The sequence below is a fragment of the Acinonyx jubatus genome, chromosome X (genome assembly GCF_027475565.1).
Source record: "Acinonyx jubatus isolate Ajub_Pintada_27869175 chromosome X, VMU_Ajub_asm_v1.0, whole genome shotgun sequence".
Lineage (NCBI taxonomy): Eukaryota > Metazoa > Chordata > Mammalia > Carnivora > Felidae > Acinonyx > Acinonyx jubatus.
Window position 1 is genome coordinate 60,932,688 of NC_069389.1, and position 17,349 is coordinate 60,950,036.

Below are 17,349 nucleotides of genomic sequence, written 5' to 3' on the forward strand. Positions count from 1 at the left end.
ATAGATGGGTTCGTAGGTTCGATAGATGGTTAAAGAGGAGACGGGGTTAGAGTGATGGCCATTCTGATACAGTGTGCCCCTCGTCCCAGTTTGCCAGCAGATATCCCATGGATCAGGGATAGTAAGGGTAAAGTTGCTACCTTGTAAGCAGAAACAGCCCATCTTTTTCCCTGTGAAACAGTTTTGGTTGAGCTAGTGCATGTTACAATAGCTACAGGGGCATCCTCCATATTGGGTGGGGGAGGTTTGGGAGCATATACTGTTAGTTTGGTCATATAAAAAGCAAATAGCGGGCTGTATGTGTGCAGCGGCTTGGAGGGTGTTGATTTGTGGAAGTAGGGTGGCAGGATTGAGTCTGGGGGAGAGTTGGAGAGATATTTCAGGATTTTCAACAAAGAGCAGATGGAACAATTGTATGCGTGATGGGGAGAGGTGTGCCAGGGCCTTATGTGTAAGGAGATCAGATAGACAATGCGATGAGAGTACCATTAGGGGGCAGTGTAGGGTGAGTTTGAGTGCCTCTTTGGTTAGGGTGGCTGCTGCTGCAAGTGCTCTAAGGCAGGGTTGCCACCCCCTGATGGTAGGGTCCAGTCGTTTAGAGAGGTTACAGCTTGTAACTTGGGGCCACATGGTTGGGCTAGGAGCCCTGTCGCAATTCCAGCCCTTTCATCTGTGTATAAGAGGAAAGGCTTTGAAACATTGGGAAGGGAAGGGACCAGTTGAGTGACTAGAGATGTGACCAGCTGTTGGAAGGCCCTTGCTACCGATACCAGGCTGGAGAGTGGGCCTTGGGGGGTTTCCTTGGCTGCTTTGTATAGGGGGGCTGCGTGTACAGCAAAGTTAGGGATCTAGTGTCGGAAGAAGCCCATTAAGCCCAGGAAGGAGAGGATTTCGTCTGCATTGGTAGGTGGGGACAGAGTTTGGAGGGCTTGGAGACGGTCTTGGGTTAGGGCCTTGGTGGTAGGTGTGAGTGAAACTCCCAGGAACGTGACTGTATTAGTACAGATTTGGGCTTTGTGTGGGGAGACTCGATAACCCAGGTTAGCCAGGGAGTTTAGGATATGGATTGTATCTTGTTTGGTGTGGTTGAAAGAGGTTCCACATAGTAGGAGGTCATCTACATATTGTAGTAGAGTACAGTGACTAGAGAGTGGGGCTTTGAGGAGATCCTTGGCCAAGGCCTGCCCAAAGAGATTGGGACTATCACAGAACCCCTGGGGAAGTACCTTCCATGTGAGTTGGCAGGCCTAAGAGGTGACTGGATCTTGCCATGTGAAGGCGAAGAGGAATTGGGATTCAGGATGTAGGGGAATAGTGAAAAAGGCATCTTTGAGATCAAGCACTGTAAAATGGGTTGTGGACGGGGGAATTTGGGAGAGGAGGGTGTATGGGTTTGGCACTACTGGGTGGATGGGGATTACAGCTTCATTGATTATTTGGAGGTCTTGTACTAGTCCATATGAGCCATTAGACTTTTTTACAGGCAAGATCAGGGTGTTACAGGGGGAGTGACATGGGATTAGGAGGCCTTCCTTGAGTAGGCAATCGATGATGGGCTTTAGGCCTAGTCAGTGGCTGTGGGAGATTGGGTATTGGGGTCTAGATGGGAATTGCGATGGATTTTTGAGTTTAATGAGGACAGGTTGGTGGTGGGTGGCGATTGTTGGGGTGGATGTATCCCATACAATTGGGTCTACTGGGAGGTCTGGGTCTGGGTTGAAGCTGTGGTCTGTGTTGTCTGTGATAACAGCCAGTAGAAGATGAATGGGGGAGGGAGAGGGGAAAATAGCTGATAGGTGTATAGAGGCTCCTAATTTATTGAGGATGTCTCCACCCAAAAGGAAGACGGGGCAGGAGGGGATGACTAGGAAGGAGTGGGAGAAGTGGAAGCCATCCAGGCAGCAGGTGAGTACCAGTGTGCATGGGGGAATGGAGGGGGTGCCATTTATGCCCATGACCGAAACAGAGGACAGGGTGGTGGGGCCGGATTAGCTCAGCAGGACGGAATAGGTAGCCCCTGTGTCCAACAGAAAGGAGATGGACTTAACCGCTACATGGAGTTTTACCCTGGGCTCAGCGTAGGTCACCGGAGTTACTGAGTCTGGGCCTCATCAGTCGTCATCCTCCATCTCCAGCAGTTGGAAGGCAGAGTCCAATCCGGGTGAAGCCTCGCCATGAGGAGGCATTGCGAGTCTGTCGTCCCTTGGGTTAGGACAGTCGGATTTCCAGTGGCCCATTTGCTGGCACAATGGGCATGGACTGGTAGGCTTTTTGGGATGGGGACACTGACGAGACCAATGGCCTTCTTGGCCACATTTAAAACAAGGCCCCGGAGGGGGCCATGGTCCAGAGGGCTTTACTGCGGCTGGCCTCAGGGCAGCTACCAAGGCTTGGGTCTGTAATTGTACCTTTTGTTGAAGACGGGCCTATCGCCATTGTTCTTGAGCTTCCTCTCGGCCATTAAAAACTTTAAAAGCCATCTTTACCAGGTCGGCCATGGGGGTCTGAGGACCATCTTCGGCCTTTTTTAGTTTTTTTTGGATATCAGGGACTGATTGGGAAATAAAATAGGTAGCCAATACGTGGCCCCAGCGGGGGTGGTAGGGTCCAGTCTGGTATACCGGGTAAGTGTCTCTGTGAGTCGGCTAAGGCAGGCTGCGGGGTTTTCATTGGGGTCCTGTATTATTTCTTGAAGTTTGTTAAAATTTACTGATTTGTTTGAGGTTGCCCTCATGTCTACTAGTAGGCACTGGATCATTTGGTCCCGGCACTGGTGACCATTGCCTGCATGTTGGTAGTTCCAACTGGGGTCAGCCACCAGGACAGCATTGGCGCCTACGGGCATAGTGGGGTCAGTCATGTGGGTTTGGTATGCATGTTCTCTGGCTGCGCCTGGATGCGCTCCCTCTCCTCAGGGGTGAGGGTAGAGGTGAGGATTACATGGATGTCATGCCATGTGATACTGTAGGCTTGGGCAAGGTATTGGAATTCCTTAATGTATTGGGTGGGGTCAGCCGAAAATGACGCTAGCCGATTTTCAAAGGCGGATAAGTCTTGGAGGGAGAAGGGGACGTGAACTCAAACTAGGCCTTCAGGTCCTGCCACCTCTTGGAGAGGCAAGATGGCTGCTGGGGCCTGTTCGACGGGAGGGGCCTGAGCACGAGTTCGGGATGATATGGAAGGTGAGGGTGGGATGGCTGGAGGTAGGGAGTACGGAGGGGGGCAAGGGCTGGTGGGCGGTGTGACCAGATCCTCTAATGGGTCGGAGATCGGGGAAGTTGGTGAGGTGGGGTCGTCGGGGGGTTGTGGGCGGGCAAGGAGCATGCGTGCAGAGGGGCAGGAGGAACATAGGTTGGGGCGAGACCTGAGGTCCCAAAAGGCCATGACGTAGGGTATTTCTCCCCATTTTCCCAGCCGATGGCAGAAATTGTCCAGATCGGTTAAGATTTGGTATTGTAAAGACCCCTCGGGTGGCCATTGAGAATCATTGTCTAATTTGTACTGAGGCCAGACTACAGTGCAAAGGCAGATGAGTCGGTTACGACGAAGTTCGCCTTGTAAGCCCAGGAGCCGGAAGTTTTTTAACAGACATTGGAGGGGGGGGGGGGTTAAGAGATCAGACATGGGGGGGGTTAAGAGATCGAGGTGGTTTAGACTCATTACTCGCCATTGGCGTGGCAGGGCGAGGCACCCCTCGTGCTGCAATAAGGGGCCTATTGGCGTGAGGGCCTTGCGGCGTGCAGAAGAAAGGAGACTGACTTGCGAGACGTCTCTCGTGGGTGTCAGCTATAGTTGGAGGAGGGAAGGAGGGGTCTGTCCTACTTACCGGCTCCCGTAGGCGCTTGTGAGTAGGGTGATTGGCGTCTGACTTGGCGAGGAGGGAGCTCAGTCAAGGGAGGCGAGCTACTACCTTCCCCCCGGGTTTCAGCACCAAATGTTAAGGTCAGGCGTAAGGCAGGGTAAAGATAAGAGTCAGAAGCTAAAAAATTTTAGCAGTCAAAGGCTTTATTGGGAACTAAGATCTCAGGCGAGGTTCCGTGACTCAGGGAGAGAGAGAGAGAGGAGTCAGGGAAGTCGCACCCTGGTGTGGTGGGGTGGGGTTTTTAAGCTGCAGCGGTTTAGGTCCGGGTGGGCCTTTTTCATGCCAGGTCATGCTGTCGCTAGGTGATTGGTTGACCTTCAATTCGTTCTGGCGTGCTGCTCAGGGCTTTCCGTTGGGTTGCGCTGGCAAGATGGCTGTCCCCTCCACTGTGGTTCCAGGGACATCCTAACAGTCATGATCTCATAGTTCATGGGTTCAAGCCCCACATCGGGCTCTGTGCTGACAGCTCAGAGCCTGGAGCCTGTTTCAGATTCTGTGTCTCCCTCTCTCTCTGCCCCTCACCCACTTGCGCTCTGTCTCCCTCTGTCTCAAAAATAAATAAACATTTAAAAAATAATAATAATAAATAAAAATAAATAAAAGTGTTGTTCTGAACCCAGTGAGGGTTGCTTCTTTTCTTATGTACATTTTCCTTTTATCCCACATATCCAGCACAACCCTGGCCAGAGGTTGTGTGCTCTTGAGGATTTTCTATAAACCAAAATATTGTGAAATCTCACTGTCCTCAATACGCTGATCTTTGCATAATCCCAAGGCCCATAAATTGAGAGTAATTTGTCCCCAGTGGATCTGAAATCAAATTATCATTTTGCTTATTAGCTATATGATTCTGTGCTAGTCACCTAACCTCACCTCTAAAATGGGGATTTGACACCTCCTACTCCACAAGGTTGTGAAAATTAAATAACTTTCATAAAAGTGCTATCAGTCAGGTCTCTTTATGGAAACATTTAAAATAGAATCATCAGTCAGCTTAATCTCAGAAAAGCCCCAGAAGGGCAATAGAATGCCTATATCCCTGATCTTCGATCAGGTAGGACTCCAGATCTGCAACTGTGGTTGGTGACTTTGGGAATTTTGGGGGACAACAAATGCAGAAATTCCCTGAAGTGATTGTTGAGGAAATGGCCTTTCACCACTGTCAATGTGTGATTTATATCATCATGGAGACATCTAAATCCTTTACAATCACATACTGCACAAAGCAGTTTCACCTATATTGTTTCATGTAACATTCACTAAAGCTCCCAAGAATTAGTCTTTGTCATTTAAATTGTCCCACTTGCTTTGTTACTCCTTTCCCCTTCTTGGAAATGGCCCATCTGAATTTGCAAAATCCTTCCCATCTTCCTTTCAAGGCCCATCCATTATGAAGGCCACACTTTGGCCCAGAATCCAGTCCTAAATCCCCGAGATCAGTCTTCTTTCTGCTTTCTGAATTCATACAGCACTGTACCTTACACTACTTTGTATTCTAGTCATTTATATACTTGTCTTAACCTCTGCCCCTCCACCCTACCTTCTTACTAAATCCACAAACTCTTCAAAGGGAAGAATGAAGAAGGAAGGAATGATTTCTTTGTTTTATGTCAGTCTCACTTTAAAGATATTTTTATTATGAAATATTTCACGTGTGTGTTTATATATAAAGTAGAGGAAATTTATAATGAACACCCATGTACCCATCACCCAGCTTCAACAATTATTGCATCTATGCCTCCACTCCTTCTGCCTTCTCACTCTGGATTAAAGAAAATCCCAGATAGCCTGTCATTTCACCCATAAATACTCCAATAGGGACACCATCTTTTGCATTTCTGTGTTCCCTACAACAGGAAGATCGTTTTCATCTGTGCGCCTTACTACTGGGAGCACATAAGATAATTTCTGAGCACCTATTATGTGCCATACCTTGTGCTTGGCTCAGGAGGTTCTGTCTGAGCTAAGAGGGCACACCAGAACCAAGCCACGATGTTCCAAGCCAAGAACTGCTACAGTTCCAGACAGTGAATATGAGGTGCACGTGAGAGCCCAGGATCAGGAATCAAATTTCACTAACTGAATTGAACGGAATCGGTTTTCTTTCAGGGACAGCCAGAGTTCGAACTGGTCATGGGACACGGGTTCCCCAGGAGGAGGCGCTGCAAAGGCGGAGGTGCAGTGGAAGTCCCCTGCCGGAGACTGGGAAGACAGCCAGAGCCCGCTGAGAGTGCAAACTGCAAGCAACAATGCAGTTTAATAGTCGAACAGAACGCCGAGCGCCAGGGCCAGAGAGGGGTCCCAGGGTTCAGGTGTGGGGCAGGGGCGCAGGGACGCTGGACAGGCTGGGCACCTGCTCCCCAGGTCTTCCCGATGCTGCCGGTTGCCCTGAACTGCCGCCAGTTCCTGCTCCAACCGTCTCTCTTCCTGATAGAATATCTCCAAGCAGGGCACGGCACAGAGCAAGGAAACACCTGTTTCCAACAAGAAAAGAGGTAGGGGGAAGCCCCCACCAGGCTTCCAATGGCCTCTCATCGGGTCTGCTCTCGGGAGCCTTGTAAAAGAGCGCCCAGAAAGCCAGTGCAGATCATTTTTCAAAAAGATCACTTTCTATTTCTTGCTCCCCCCTACTTTTCCTAAGCTGTAAACGTCCCTTTAAAAAAAAATGTCTTCTTTCCTCCGTGGGGTTTCCCGCTCCTCCCAGACCCCTTAAAGACTCCGGCTTGGTGCCCGCAGGGACAGCTACTACCCCCAACTTCACTCGCCTTCGTGTTTTTCACTTCCTCGGCTCCCGCCGACCTACAGGTGGGGACTGGGACTGGAGATGGGCAACAGAACAAAGAAACCAGGGAGCTCCTGTCCCAGGCCAGGCGCCCCTTCTGCAGTTTTCGACCAGCCGGGGAACAAGAAGGGGTCAGGAACGCGTGAACCCCCAGCCCGGGTCTCAAGCCACTTTCCAAAGGCGAGACGCCAGAGGAGGCGTGGGAGGTGGGAACTGCCCACGCGCAGCTGACAGACCTCCACACCACAGGCCTGAGTGGCCGTGGGCGCCAACAGCCTCCACGCATTGGGCTCCGTTATTTCATCAGCAGTTTCAGAAAAACCTGCCAAAAACAGTTATGCCTCACTGCAATGTGTAGCTTTTTCCTGCCATTTTTTTTTCATAATAAAAGAGGGAGTGAAGCTCGCTTGCTCTCTCCTCCCTCACCCCCTCCCTTCCAAAAGAGCCAAAAGGATACAAGGGGGGAAAAAAACCCACACACCAATCTCCGAGGGGATGCCAGTGAGGTGTGGCTTGTATTTAAATATCCAATATGTCAATGTAAGGGGAGTGGGTATGTATATAAAGTGCCGTTTGCATCTGATAGCTCGACGAAGCCAGCTATGAGAGGCCTAGGGAGATGGATGCGTAGGGGAAGCGCCACTTTGACTGAGAGAAAGGTCAGGAGCTCGTTGCCCCGCCGCTGAGAAGTTCCTTGGACGCGAACAGACGTCCACTGCAGCTAGGCAGAGCGCGGAGCGAGCGAGGGAGCGAAGGAGCGCCTCCGAGTCGCCAGTGCTCGCTGAGAGGAGAGGTAGTTCGCGCCCCGCGGCCCCAGCTCGGCCCCGCGCACCCAGCCATGGCGGAGGTGGGGGGAGTCTTCGCCTCCTTGGACTGGGACCTGCACGGCTTCTCCTCGTCTCTGGGGAACGTGCCCTTAGCTGACTCCCCGGGTTTCCTGAACGAGCGCCTAGGCCAGATCGAGGGGAAGCTGCAGCGCGGCTCGCCCACAGACTTCGCCCACCTGAAGGGGATCCTGCGGCGCCGCCAGCTGTACTGCCGCACCGGCTTCCACTTGGAGATCTTCCCCAACGGCACTGTGCATGGCACCCGCCACGACCACAGCCGTTTCGGTGAGGACGCGGCCGGGAGGGACGGGAAGCGAGCGGACGGTTCTCTGGGGAACCGATGGCTCTGGGCTCCGGCTTGGGATCCGCGGGCCGCCCCCAAGCCTGTGCCGTCCGGGCCCGTCGAGGCGGGACACCGCCAGGGACGCGGGGCAGGCAGGATCGAATGGTGCAAACTTGGCGTCAGGGCTCCTGGCACCTTCAGAGGCTCCAGGGAAGAGGCGGGGGCGCCTTGAGGTGCGGCCTCTCTTTTCCCCACTCCACCCTTCTTCCCTCCCCCATAGCGAGGGGATCATTCTGACGACGCTGCGCTTAGGATGAAAGCAGGTGGAGCTGGAGGAGGGTAGAAGCACCAGCTGAGGAGACCAGGGACCATGGCTGTAGCGCGGGGTCGAGCCTCAAGAGCAGCAGGGTTGTCGCGGCCGATTGTCTGGAGCAGAAGCTTCGTGGGCTATCGATGTGGTGGGCGGGCGGTCCGTGCCTGAGTGGCTTTTGGCTAACAGGGGGATCGGCAGCCGTGGCACCTGCCTGCCTCTGGCTTGCTCTGCCTGGAGTGGAGGCCAATCCCGGTAGCAAGGGTGTTGAGCTGGGTGTTGGAGAAACTGGGAAATCCTCCTGCTGTCCACTGCGTAGGGCACAGCCCTAGGTCAGCTATTGCCTAGATATACCTCTGGACTCTTTGCCTCACAGGGAGGAAATGGTCCGGGGCCCAGTCCTGGGCCCACTCCCAGCCCCAGAAACAGGTGTCTCCTGGGCCCAGGACAGGAAATGTACAACCTCCATCCAGGATTTTCTCTGCCCAACACTTGGCAGATTGTTTAAAGAGCCTGTCTGACATACAAAACATAATTAGTATAAACCTTGATGTGGGATGGAGATCATTAGGCTTCGAAACAAATGTGTTCATTTCTCAGTAATTTGGCCATTTTTATTTTCAATTTCCTATTCTCTGTTAAACCATAATTCAGGTACTGTGACAGCTACCTTTACTTGGTAACCCCATCCCCCAATGCCCTATGGACCCTATGGCCCAAGGACATCTTCTATCCCTAAACAGGTAGAGCAGGTAGGAAGAGGCTTTGCCTACCCTCAGGCATGATACCTGTTCCCTTGTTTATCCCACCCTCCCCCGTTCCCCCCAAACCTCCCCATCTTCTTTTTCCCCTGCCTTGCTAGAGTTGCATCTGGAGTACACAGTAGAAGGAGAGGGGGGAAGCACAGAGGCTAGTTTCTGGGCAAGGCCAAGTCTAGCAAACAACTTAGGGTTGGGGCTGATCTTCCTTGCTGAGAGCAAGCAGGAACCCTAATGAGATCTATGTCATCTTGGGGGAAAAAAAACACTCACAGAGCTGGAGTACAGTGGATTGTGTGTAGGGTGGGAGTAATGGAGGGGTGCAGGTGCCTGTATAAACTTGCAGCAGGTCCTCAAAAGGGTGATAAGGTGGAGTCAGGGAAGAGGGAGTATTAACTTGACTCCTTTCCCTTCCATCACTTGTGACTTTGCAGTTCCCTTTTGTTCCTCTTCGGAAGGAATGGGACTCCCACCCTGGCCTCAGAACCTCCCAAAGTCTCCCAGAAATGGCCTAAAGATATTGGGATAGTCCATTCCTGATATATAAAAAGAGGAATCATGAAATGATGGAGAAATGTAGGGTGGGGGGCAGCAGAGGTGGAGAAACTGTGACCTTGGCTTCTAGCAGCTAGTGTTTGTCTGACTTTGTGCCTAAGCTGAGCCAAATAACCTACAAGGTCAACATAAATTAGTAATAGGCTCTTAGGATAAGTGGTCTTTAATTACCTCCCTAAGGACACATCTTGATTTCTTTTCATCTCTCAGGCCTGCTAAGGGTAAGTTTCAGGAGAAATCAAAGGAAATAAAACTGGCAGGAGGAAGGGATGTTTTCATTGCTGCTTAACTGACTGCTTCATTTTTGGTTTTGCCTTTTAAAATAACACTGCCTGAGACCACCTCTGCACCACCTTTTCCCTTTCCTCCTTCCCTGGCTTCCTGGCAGTTCCATGTATTTCCTGTAAAGGAAATGATAACTAGTCAAAGCTGTCTCTTTGTAACCTCCTCTGCCAACTTTCAAACACACATTTATTCTTTCTTGGTTTAGCTTTTGGCAAAGAAAGAGGGCGTTTGAGTTTGCTAAGTCTCCTCCCTCCACATTTGAGTTAATCAGCCAGGGTATTCAATAAATCGAAACTTTAACATTCCATAAGTGCTTTGGCAGTCAACATTCCAGCAGGGTAAAGTAGGCCAGACTTAAGATATAAAATATTATAGATTTCTGCTTGGGGGGAGGAGGTAGTCTCCAAAGGCCATGTAAAGTAAATAGCTATTTGTTGTAATTGGAGAGCAGGGCCCCCAAGGATTACCCTGGAATCCATGTGTTCAGAATGAGTCAGGCTGAGCCCAAGAGCAGCCACGACTCCAAATAATAACCTGTTGGCATAGCCTATCCTCCCCCCTCCCCCACTCCATTCTGCAATCAGTAGTCAGGAGTATTTCAATCTCCACTTGGCTGGTGGCATTCATGAGGTTCACAGGGATACTGACATTCCTGAGGGGCACCTGTGGACTGGCAGATCTTGGGAGATAGACTGGAGGAGAGGCCTCACACCAGGTGTGATGAAGCAGGCTAATGCAGCTGGTTCAGTTTTTGAGTAATCTGGTTCTTATTTGTCAAGATGCCAAAGCAGCACTGTCTTGGCCCTGAAGGTCTGAAAGGATGGCTGAGGGAGCCAGGCAAGTCATGTAACCAGATTCAATGACATGTTAGCCAACCATCTAGCTAGGTTCTGAAGCAGTGGAGCTCAGGGCAGATCTGTTTTAACTGAGGCCATGGGGGAAAAGATGTAAGAAGAGCCTGTAAATTGTCAAGCAAAGGCCAGAGGCTGAGATGGACAGGTCAAGATGAGGCAGAGTAGAGGGAGGTCCTGGACCTTGAAGGGGGTGAGAGTGCTGAGGACAAACATAGCCTACTTAACACTTTGCCTCAACACTTTGCTGTTAACTCCCCTCTCCAACTGTAACTGGGAAAATGTGAAAATGGCTTGTTTTCTCTCTCCCTTCATGCTGGCTGAGATTCAGGAGGTTTAGGAATATCTGTTCCATCATCATGTGCTACTGGGTTCCCACAGTTTGAATCCAGCTAATAGGAAAATTGGCAATGAAAATGATGCCCAAAGACAGCTGGGCAGGGATGATTCCAGCTGTTGGAGACCCCTGTTACTGGACACAACCCAAATGACTTCCTGTATGATCTGTCCTTTGGCATCAGGGTTAACAGCGAGTTGGAGAAAAACTGTGGTGACTCAAATGGCCACACCTCTTGGGTTTCATGATTTGTTCTCACACCAGGTCTTGGCCAGTGAGGTCACAAGTTGCCCTCTGCTACTTAGTGAGCTCAGGGTGATCAGAAACATGAGATACTTAGATAATGAGGGAACTAAGACTTGAAGCTCAGAAGTAATCTGTCTACGCAAAGCAAATAACTGAAGCCTCCAGCAGGTTGGTATCACTCAAAGTTTAGCACACAGAACTGAATCATGACCTGGTTTCTTTTTTCCTTGCCATACTGGCCATTCTCCTTTGAACACACTCCTGTTTTTCCATAGACCTCTGTAAACACAGTAGAACTAAAAACAGTACACTCAGTGTGGTCTAAGGCAGAACAGAGAGGTGGCTGTCTCCTCCCTTATGCCATTACTAGACCTCTATCAGTGCAACCTTAGATCACACTAGCTTTTTTTTCACATGAGCTTTTTGATAAATTTTAATTTTTACATGACTAGTTTTACATTAGCTTTTTACATTATTATGAACTAATGCATGTTAGTTTTACATTATCATGAATCACGCATACTGATCTTATCCAAATCCCTTAACCATTGTTGTGTATGGTTTGTTAAGCCACATCTCCCCATTACAATGGTGGACTGACTTGTATTTAATGAAAATGCATAGAAACACAAAAGAATATAACATTTTTTCAAGAAAATATACATGATTGCCTGAAGTACAGAGGGGGGTGGAAGCAGAGTATGGAAATAAAAAGAAATAGATAAATAAAAAGCCCTGGTGCAGACCAATTATGATAACAGACAATAAAGCAAGGAGTGTGATTAATTCAACTGTCTGCACTTGTGGCTCACCATCCACCAACAAAACCCCAAACACAAAACATCTTGAGTAATCAGTCTGGGGACCAAAGTGCAGGACTTTACATTTATTCTAATTAAAGCTTATTTTGTGGAGTCAGTACATTTTTCCATCCTCTTGAAATCTCTTCAGATTTTGATTGTGTCACCTTCTCAGCTGTACATCTTTTGGAAGTAGAGTAAGCAGTTTCCCTATGTCCTCTTACAAGCCATTTATTAAAACGTTATACAAGACAGAACCAAAATCAGACACTTGTGCAATGCAGCTAAAGGTTTTGATCCATTAAATCACTTCCTCCTTAACCCCCACTTGACACCAGCTATTTGCCCTTCTCCTCCTACCATCTTGTGTCAATGTGTTTTCCCAAAATTCCTTTCTTGTGCTATAAGTGTTAGTAACAACCTGATTGATAATAAAATGTAAAGGATTTCAATGTTAGGGCACCTGGGTGGCTCAGTCGGTTGAGCATCTGACTCTTGATTTTGGCCCAGGTCATGATCCCAGGGTTGTGGGATGGAGCCCCATGCCAGGCTCCATGCTGAGTGTGGAGCCTGCTTAAGATTCTCTCTCCTCCCTCCCTCTCTCTCTCTCTCTTTTGGTGGCCAAAGCCTACACTCTGAGTGTTCTATACAATGGCAGCAAAACATTTTACATTCTTCAAATAGATCCAAGTGGGCCATGGAAACATGTGCCCTAAAGCTGCAACAGCTGCACACCTATCTGGCAGTCCAAATCACTGGGGCTTTTCAAGAGACTTCCCACTGGAGTCTTGAATCTGATTTACAAATTAACCACTTAATTTTTAAAGTAATCTTTAAGGCATGAGTTCCACTCCCTATGTAGATTACATAGAATATTGTTACCCTTAAGAATTGCATTTTTGGATAAGAAAAACAGCCAGATAGGGGTGCCTGGGTGGCTTGGTTGGTTAAGCGTCCGACTTCGGCTCAGGTCATGATCTCACGGTCCGTGAGTTCGAGCCCCGCGTCGGGCTCTGTGCTGACAGCTCAGAGCCTGGAGCCTGTTTCAGATTTTGTGTCTCCCTCTCTCTCTGCTCCTCCCCTGTTCATGCTCTGTCTCTGTCTCAAAAAAATAAATAAACGTTAAAAAAATTAAAAAAAAAAAAGAAAAAGAAAAACAGCCAGATATGAGCTCATTTCATACCTTTGGATGCCTCTGTGAGTCAATCATATAAAGTTTTGGTCTGTACTTTGAAAAACATGGTTAGAGAGAGAAACATCAAAGAGGAATCTACTTGACCATTGTGTTTGTATCCATGGAACAACAGATTGTGCTACCTTAGGACAAAATTGTAAAGACTTCAGCATCACCAGGATTTCAGTTCTGGGTCCATTTTCCCTCTTAGAAGTTGATTTCTTTTTTCTTCCTACTGCTGCTGAGTAAATGAAAACATTTTCAAATCCTCACCTCTAACCTTGTCAGCTAGAGGGATGTTTCTGAATGTCTTCCAAACTTTCCCCTTAAAGTTGCAACATCTCAAATCAGTATTAAGTCCAGTACTACCTGCCAACTCTTGGCCATGGGTAAAGTTAAAATTCTAAAGAGAGAAGGATAAAATGACAGGCTTGTCAGCCTGGGGCTGCCCTGGCTAAAAGCATTTTATAAGAGAAGGCTCTCACCAGGCCATATTTTGCCTTCTGCCATAGGTAAGAAGAACAGACTTAGTGAGTGGCCTGTGTGGCCTTTGTTAGAGTCAAGTACCGGCAGTTGACAGCCTCATGTGGCTTTAAGGACATGGGAGCTAAGACGGTGCAAAATGAATTCAGCCTAGAGGACAACAAGGTAATGCTGTGTGCTCTAGGGAGGAGGGAAGTGACTTTGGAAACATACAGAAATCTAGCCACATTCTTCCATTAATAAAGTACCCTCCCATTTCTTGAACTGTTGGTATTTAACAGCAATAGTACCTTGTAATTATGAAGCTTTTGTAGCCAAATCCTTCACATGGTCTCTTCTTCATAATATGTCTAAGCGTGTTGAGTAAGAGGTTGTTCCACCCACCTTACAGATGGAAAAACTGAGGCCTAGAGAGACTCAGTATCTTTTCTGAGTTTCCGTTGTTGCTGCACAAGATGGTGTCATAGGAGTTGGGTATAGATGACTGGTAGCTCATGTCACCTGAATAGCTTCCTCTTGGCTTGATGTCAGTAATGGAAATGGCATTCACTTTTTTGCTCTAGGAATCCTAGAGTTTATCAGCCTGGCTGTGGGGTTGATCAGCATCCGGGGAGTGGATTCTGGCCTATACTTAGGAATGAACGAGCGAGGAGAACTATATGGGTCGGTAAGTTTAAGGTTTTCTTTTCATCAGAGGCTATTACCACCAGTGTTTGGACTATGTAAGGCAAACGAATAAAAACATTTATCTAGCACTTGAAATACTTCTGTCAACTGTGAAGGATTAGTGTCTTCTAGTTGCTTCTTGGATGCCTGGGAGCTTGCTATATAACACTTTCACTCATTCAGTTCCCATCAAACCTTAAGCTTTTCTGTGGTACATTTGCTTTCACCTTTTCCACTAGACAGCCAGCTAGTCTGATGATAATAGTAAGCTGTGCTGGTTTGTCAATAGATGGTAAGGGTTTGGGCCATTTACTCCCCTGAGGAGCACCTCTGAATTTTAATGGATGCCTAGAGGAGTAGCAGACTAGCTGGCACAAAAATAGGCAGTGGAAGAGCTGCCCTTCAGATTGAGATTCTGAGATTAAAAACACAGTCCCTGATTTCCAAACTGCTTCAGCTTAATTCCAGAGGCCAAATGAAACAAACAAATGAAAAGTGAGGGTTCCAGAGTCTGGTGACAGGCTTAAGTCCCCAGCTAGGACTGGGTTGGCTGCAGTACATGTTCTCCATTCTGGAAGCTAGCCCAGAGCTGGGGAATGGTGAGTGACTTTGCTGACCCTAACCCTTTCAGGGTTTGGCTTTTGAGCCACATAACACACTTTCTGGCTGCCTACACCCCATGAAATCAGAGCACATTTTTCCCTGACACCTAAGAGATAGGCCTGTCCCCAGCACTTGGTATCAGCAACCACAGCAAGTAGTATGCCAGCTGGATCAAGTGTGAGAAGGGGCAGAGGCAAGAGACCTGCCTCAGGAGCTGCTAGCTTGAAGTAGCCAGATTGGAGGAACTTTTCAAGGAGATCTTTTCTGAGCTTTTCAACTGACAGCCCTGAGGCCCTTCATTAGGAGAGATCACAACTCTCCTCCCATGGAGCTTTATATAGATCCAAGGCCTTTGCCTGCTAGTTGACATGGTTGTCTGTAATATCAATGGATTTGACATTATTTGCCCTAAGTAGGTAGAAAATTAGGGTGCCAGAAGAGCATTGGAAGGCCATAGCAGAAATTCTCAGGCTCAAAGAGCCCAGTGAGACCATCTCCTTTGGTCTCCTGCCTTTAGGAAAGATCTCTCCTTAAACATTTCAGTGTGATTCATGAAAGAAGATGAAGGCAATAAGGACAGGACTGTTTTGTGCTATTTGGAAAAAAGATGCCTCAGGAATACTGGGAGATAGGACTGAAATTTTCTAATGTCAATGTGCTATTGATATTTCAACAAGCCGGGACGGGAGAAAGAGTCATATAATAGGCTCTGCTTTATTTTCTCACCCTCACAGAAAAAACTCACACGTGAATGTGTTTTCCGGGAACAGTTTGAAGAAAACTGGTACAACACCTATGCTTCAACCTTGTACAAACACTTGGACTCGGAGAGACAGTATTATGTGGCCTTGAATAAAGACGGCTCACCCCGAGAGGGATACAGGACTAAACGACACCAGAAATTCACTCACTTTTTGCCCAGGCCAGTAGATCCTTCTAAGTTGCCTTCCATGTCCAGAGACCTCTTCCGCTATAGGTAATGGACCCCTAGTGTGACCTCTGACCCCTAGGGCCACAGTTGTCTCTGCAAGCACTATACTCATAGCTTTTCAGTCTTCTTTCCTATAAATTTAGATAACAGAGAAGCACTTAATGTTCAACTCAACCCAACTGTTCCCTTGTTCAAAGTGTATATCAAAGTTGGGTTATTTGGGAGAGGGATGTGGGAGGATGGGTGGGCTACAGGGATTCTTGTATATACTTATTTCTTTACTCATGTTCTTTCCCCCAAGGTGGCACGAGAAAGAATGGGGGCCCCTGCCAAGGGCCAGGGGTATCTTGCCCCACAATCCACCCAAATACTTTGACAATGGGTAAATGAAAGACCAAGGAATCTGCCATAGATGCTACATACAGAGCTTTGGGAAAGTCTCCTTAAAATCCTTGGGGCTATGGCCCTGTTGTAGGTCATCCCTGCACTGGCTATGGAGATTTATCATCTGTCCCGACATGCAGGTTTCCTGCCATTGGAACTGGGAGATGGGGTAGATTGTGAGAAAATGATATTAAAATGTAAGCATGGATACTGTGCATAAGGACAAACTATTTATGAAATGTACATGCTATTTATTTTATATATTTATTTATTTCAAAATAATTTTATTTTTAATGAGAGATGCTATGACTGGATTTTCATCAGAAAGAATAAGGTCCTACTGAAACAGGATAAATGAGTTATGAAAGGCTTTTATTGGAAATAAAATTTTATATTGTAACCATTGTCTAATTCTACTGAGTTATACATTTAGTGGGATTAGAAGTTTGATTATGCATTTAGTGGGATTAGAAGGTTGGTTACCTTCTTTCTCTCCAACTTATTAGAATCTCCTGATGTCAGCATTATGCTGCCTAGCCTAGAAGACTTATCACCAACAATGCTAGCATTATTTAGGGACCTTATCTGAAGTCCTTTCAGGTTCTAGGAGTTTAAACTTAGTGATGCATCAAAGCTTCAGGAAGGCCTGGACCAATAGCTCTTACAGAAGCTCCTATTTGTGCTTAAGGCAAGGTGTAGATAAACAGCCTTTTGGGATTTGGTTAGGCCTCAATGCCTGAAGGTCAGAAACCCTAATTGGTGGCTTCTTACTTTAGATATGAAGAAGAAGTGATTACAAATAAACAACAATCAGTCAGGACACCTATTTTTTTTTAACCAACTTCCCTTCTGGAAGTGTTCTCCCACTCCCTCTCCAATCCACCCCCATCCCCTGCCAGTGCTTCTAGAGCATTCTGAGAAGCTGTTAACACACTTCCCTAAAGAGGTAGTTCTCAGAGTATATGGTCTCTTGACCAGTAGCAGCAGCTGCGAACCTGTTAGAAATGTAAATTATCAAGAACTACCCTAGATCTACCAAGTCAGAAACTCTGGAATGTGGGGCCTAGCAATCTGCATATTAACAAGCCTTCCAGAGGATTTCTGTGCAGGATAAATTTTGAAACCCAGTGCCCTAAAGGAATGGTTTTCAAAAATAATTCTTTCTGAAACTGAATGGCTTATAAATAAAGTTTTAGGATAACCTTAGTCCAT

At 47.6% G+C, this 17,349-nt stretch overlaps 1 protein-coding gene across 1 annotated transcript; it reads left to right on the forward strand.

The window, feature by feature from the left end:
- The first annotated feature begins 7,036 nt into the window (after nt 1–7,036).
- FGF16 (fibroblast growth factor 16) lies at nt 7,037–16,530 on the forward strand. The gene is made up of 3 exons (XM_027053769.2): nt 7,037–7,756; nt 14,117–14,220; nt 15,557–16,530. The coding sequence occupies exons 1-3, from the start codon at nt 7,483–7,485 to the stop codon at nt 15,800–15,802; spliced, it is 624 nt and encodes a 207-aa protein (XP_026909570.1). The 5' UTR covers nt 7,037–7,482; the 3' UTR covers nt 15,803–16,530.
- Nucleotides 16,531–17,349: the final 819 nt, after the last annotated feature.

Excerpts from the sequence above, each read along its gene's own strand:
- FGF16 (XM_027053769.2), top strand. The coding sequence starts at position 7,483 with ATGGCGGAGGTGGGGGGAGTCTTCGCCTCCTTGGACTGGGACCTGCAC. Across the intron at positions 7,757-14,116 it reads CCACGACCACAGCCGTTTCG|GAATCCTAGAGTTTATCAGC; the intron begins GTGAGGACGCGG and ends TTTTTGCTCTAG. Across the intron at positions 14,221-15,556 it reads GAGGAGAACTATATGGGTCG|AAAAAACTCACACGTGAATG; the intron begins GTAAGTTTAAGG and ends TCACCCTCACAG.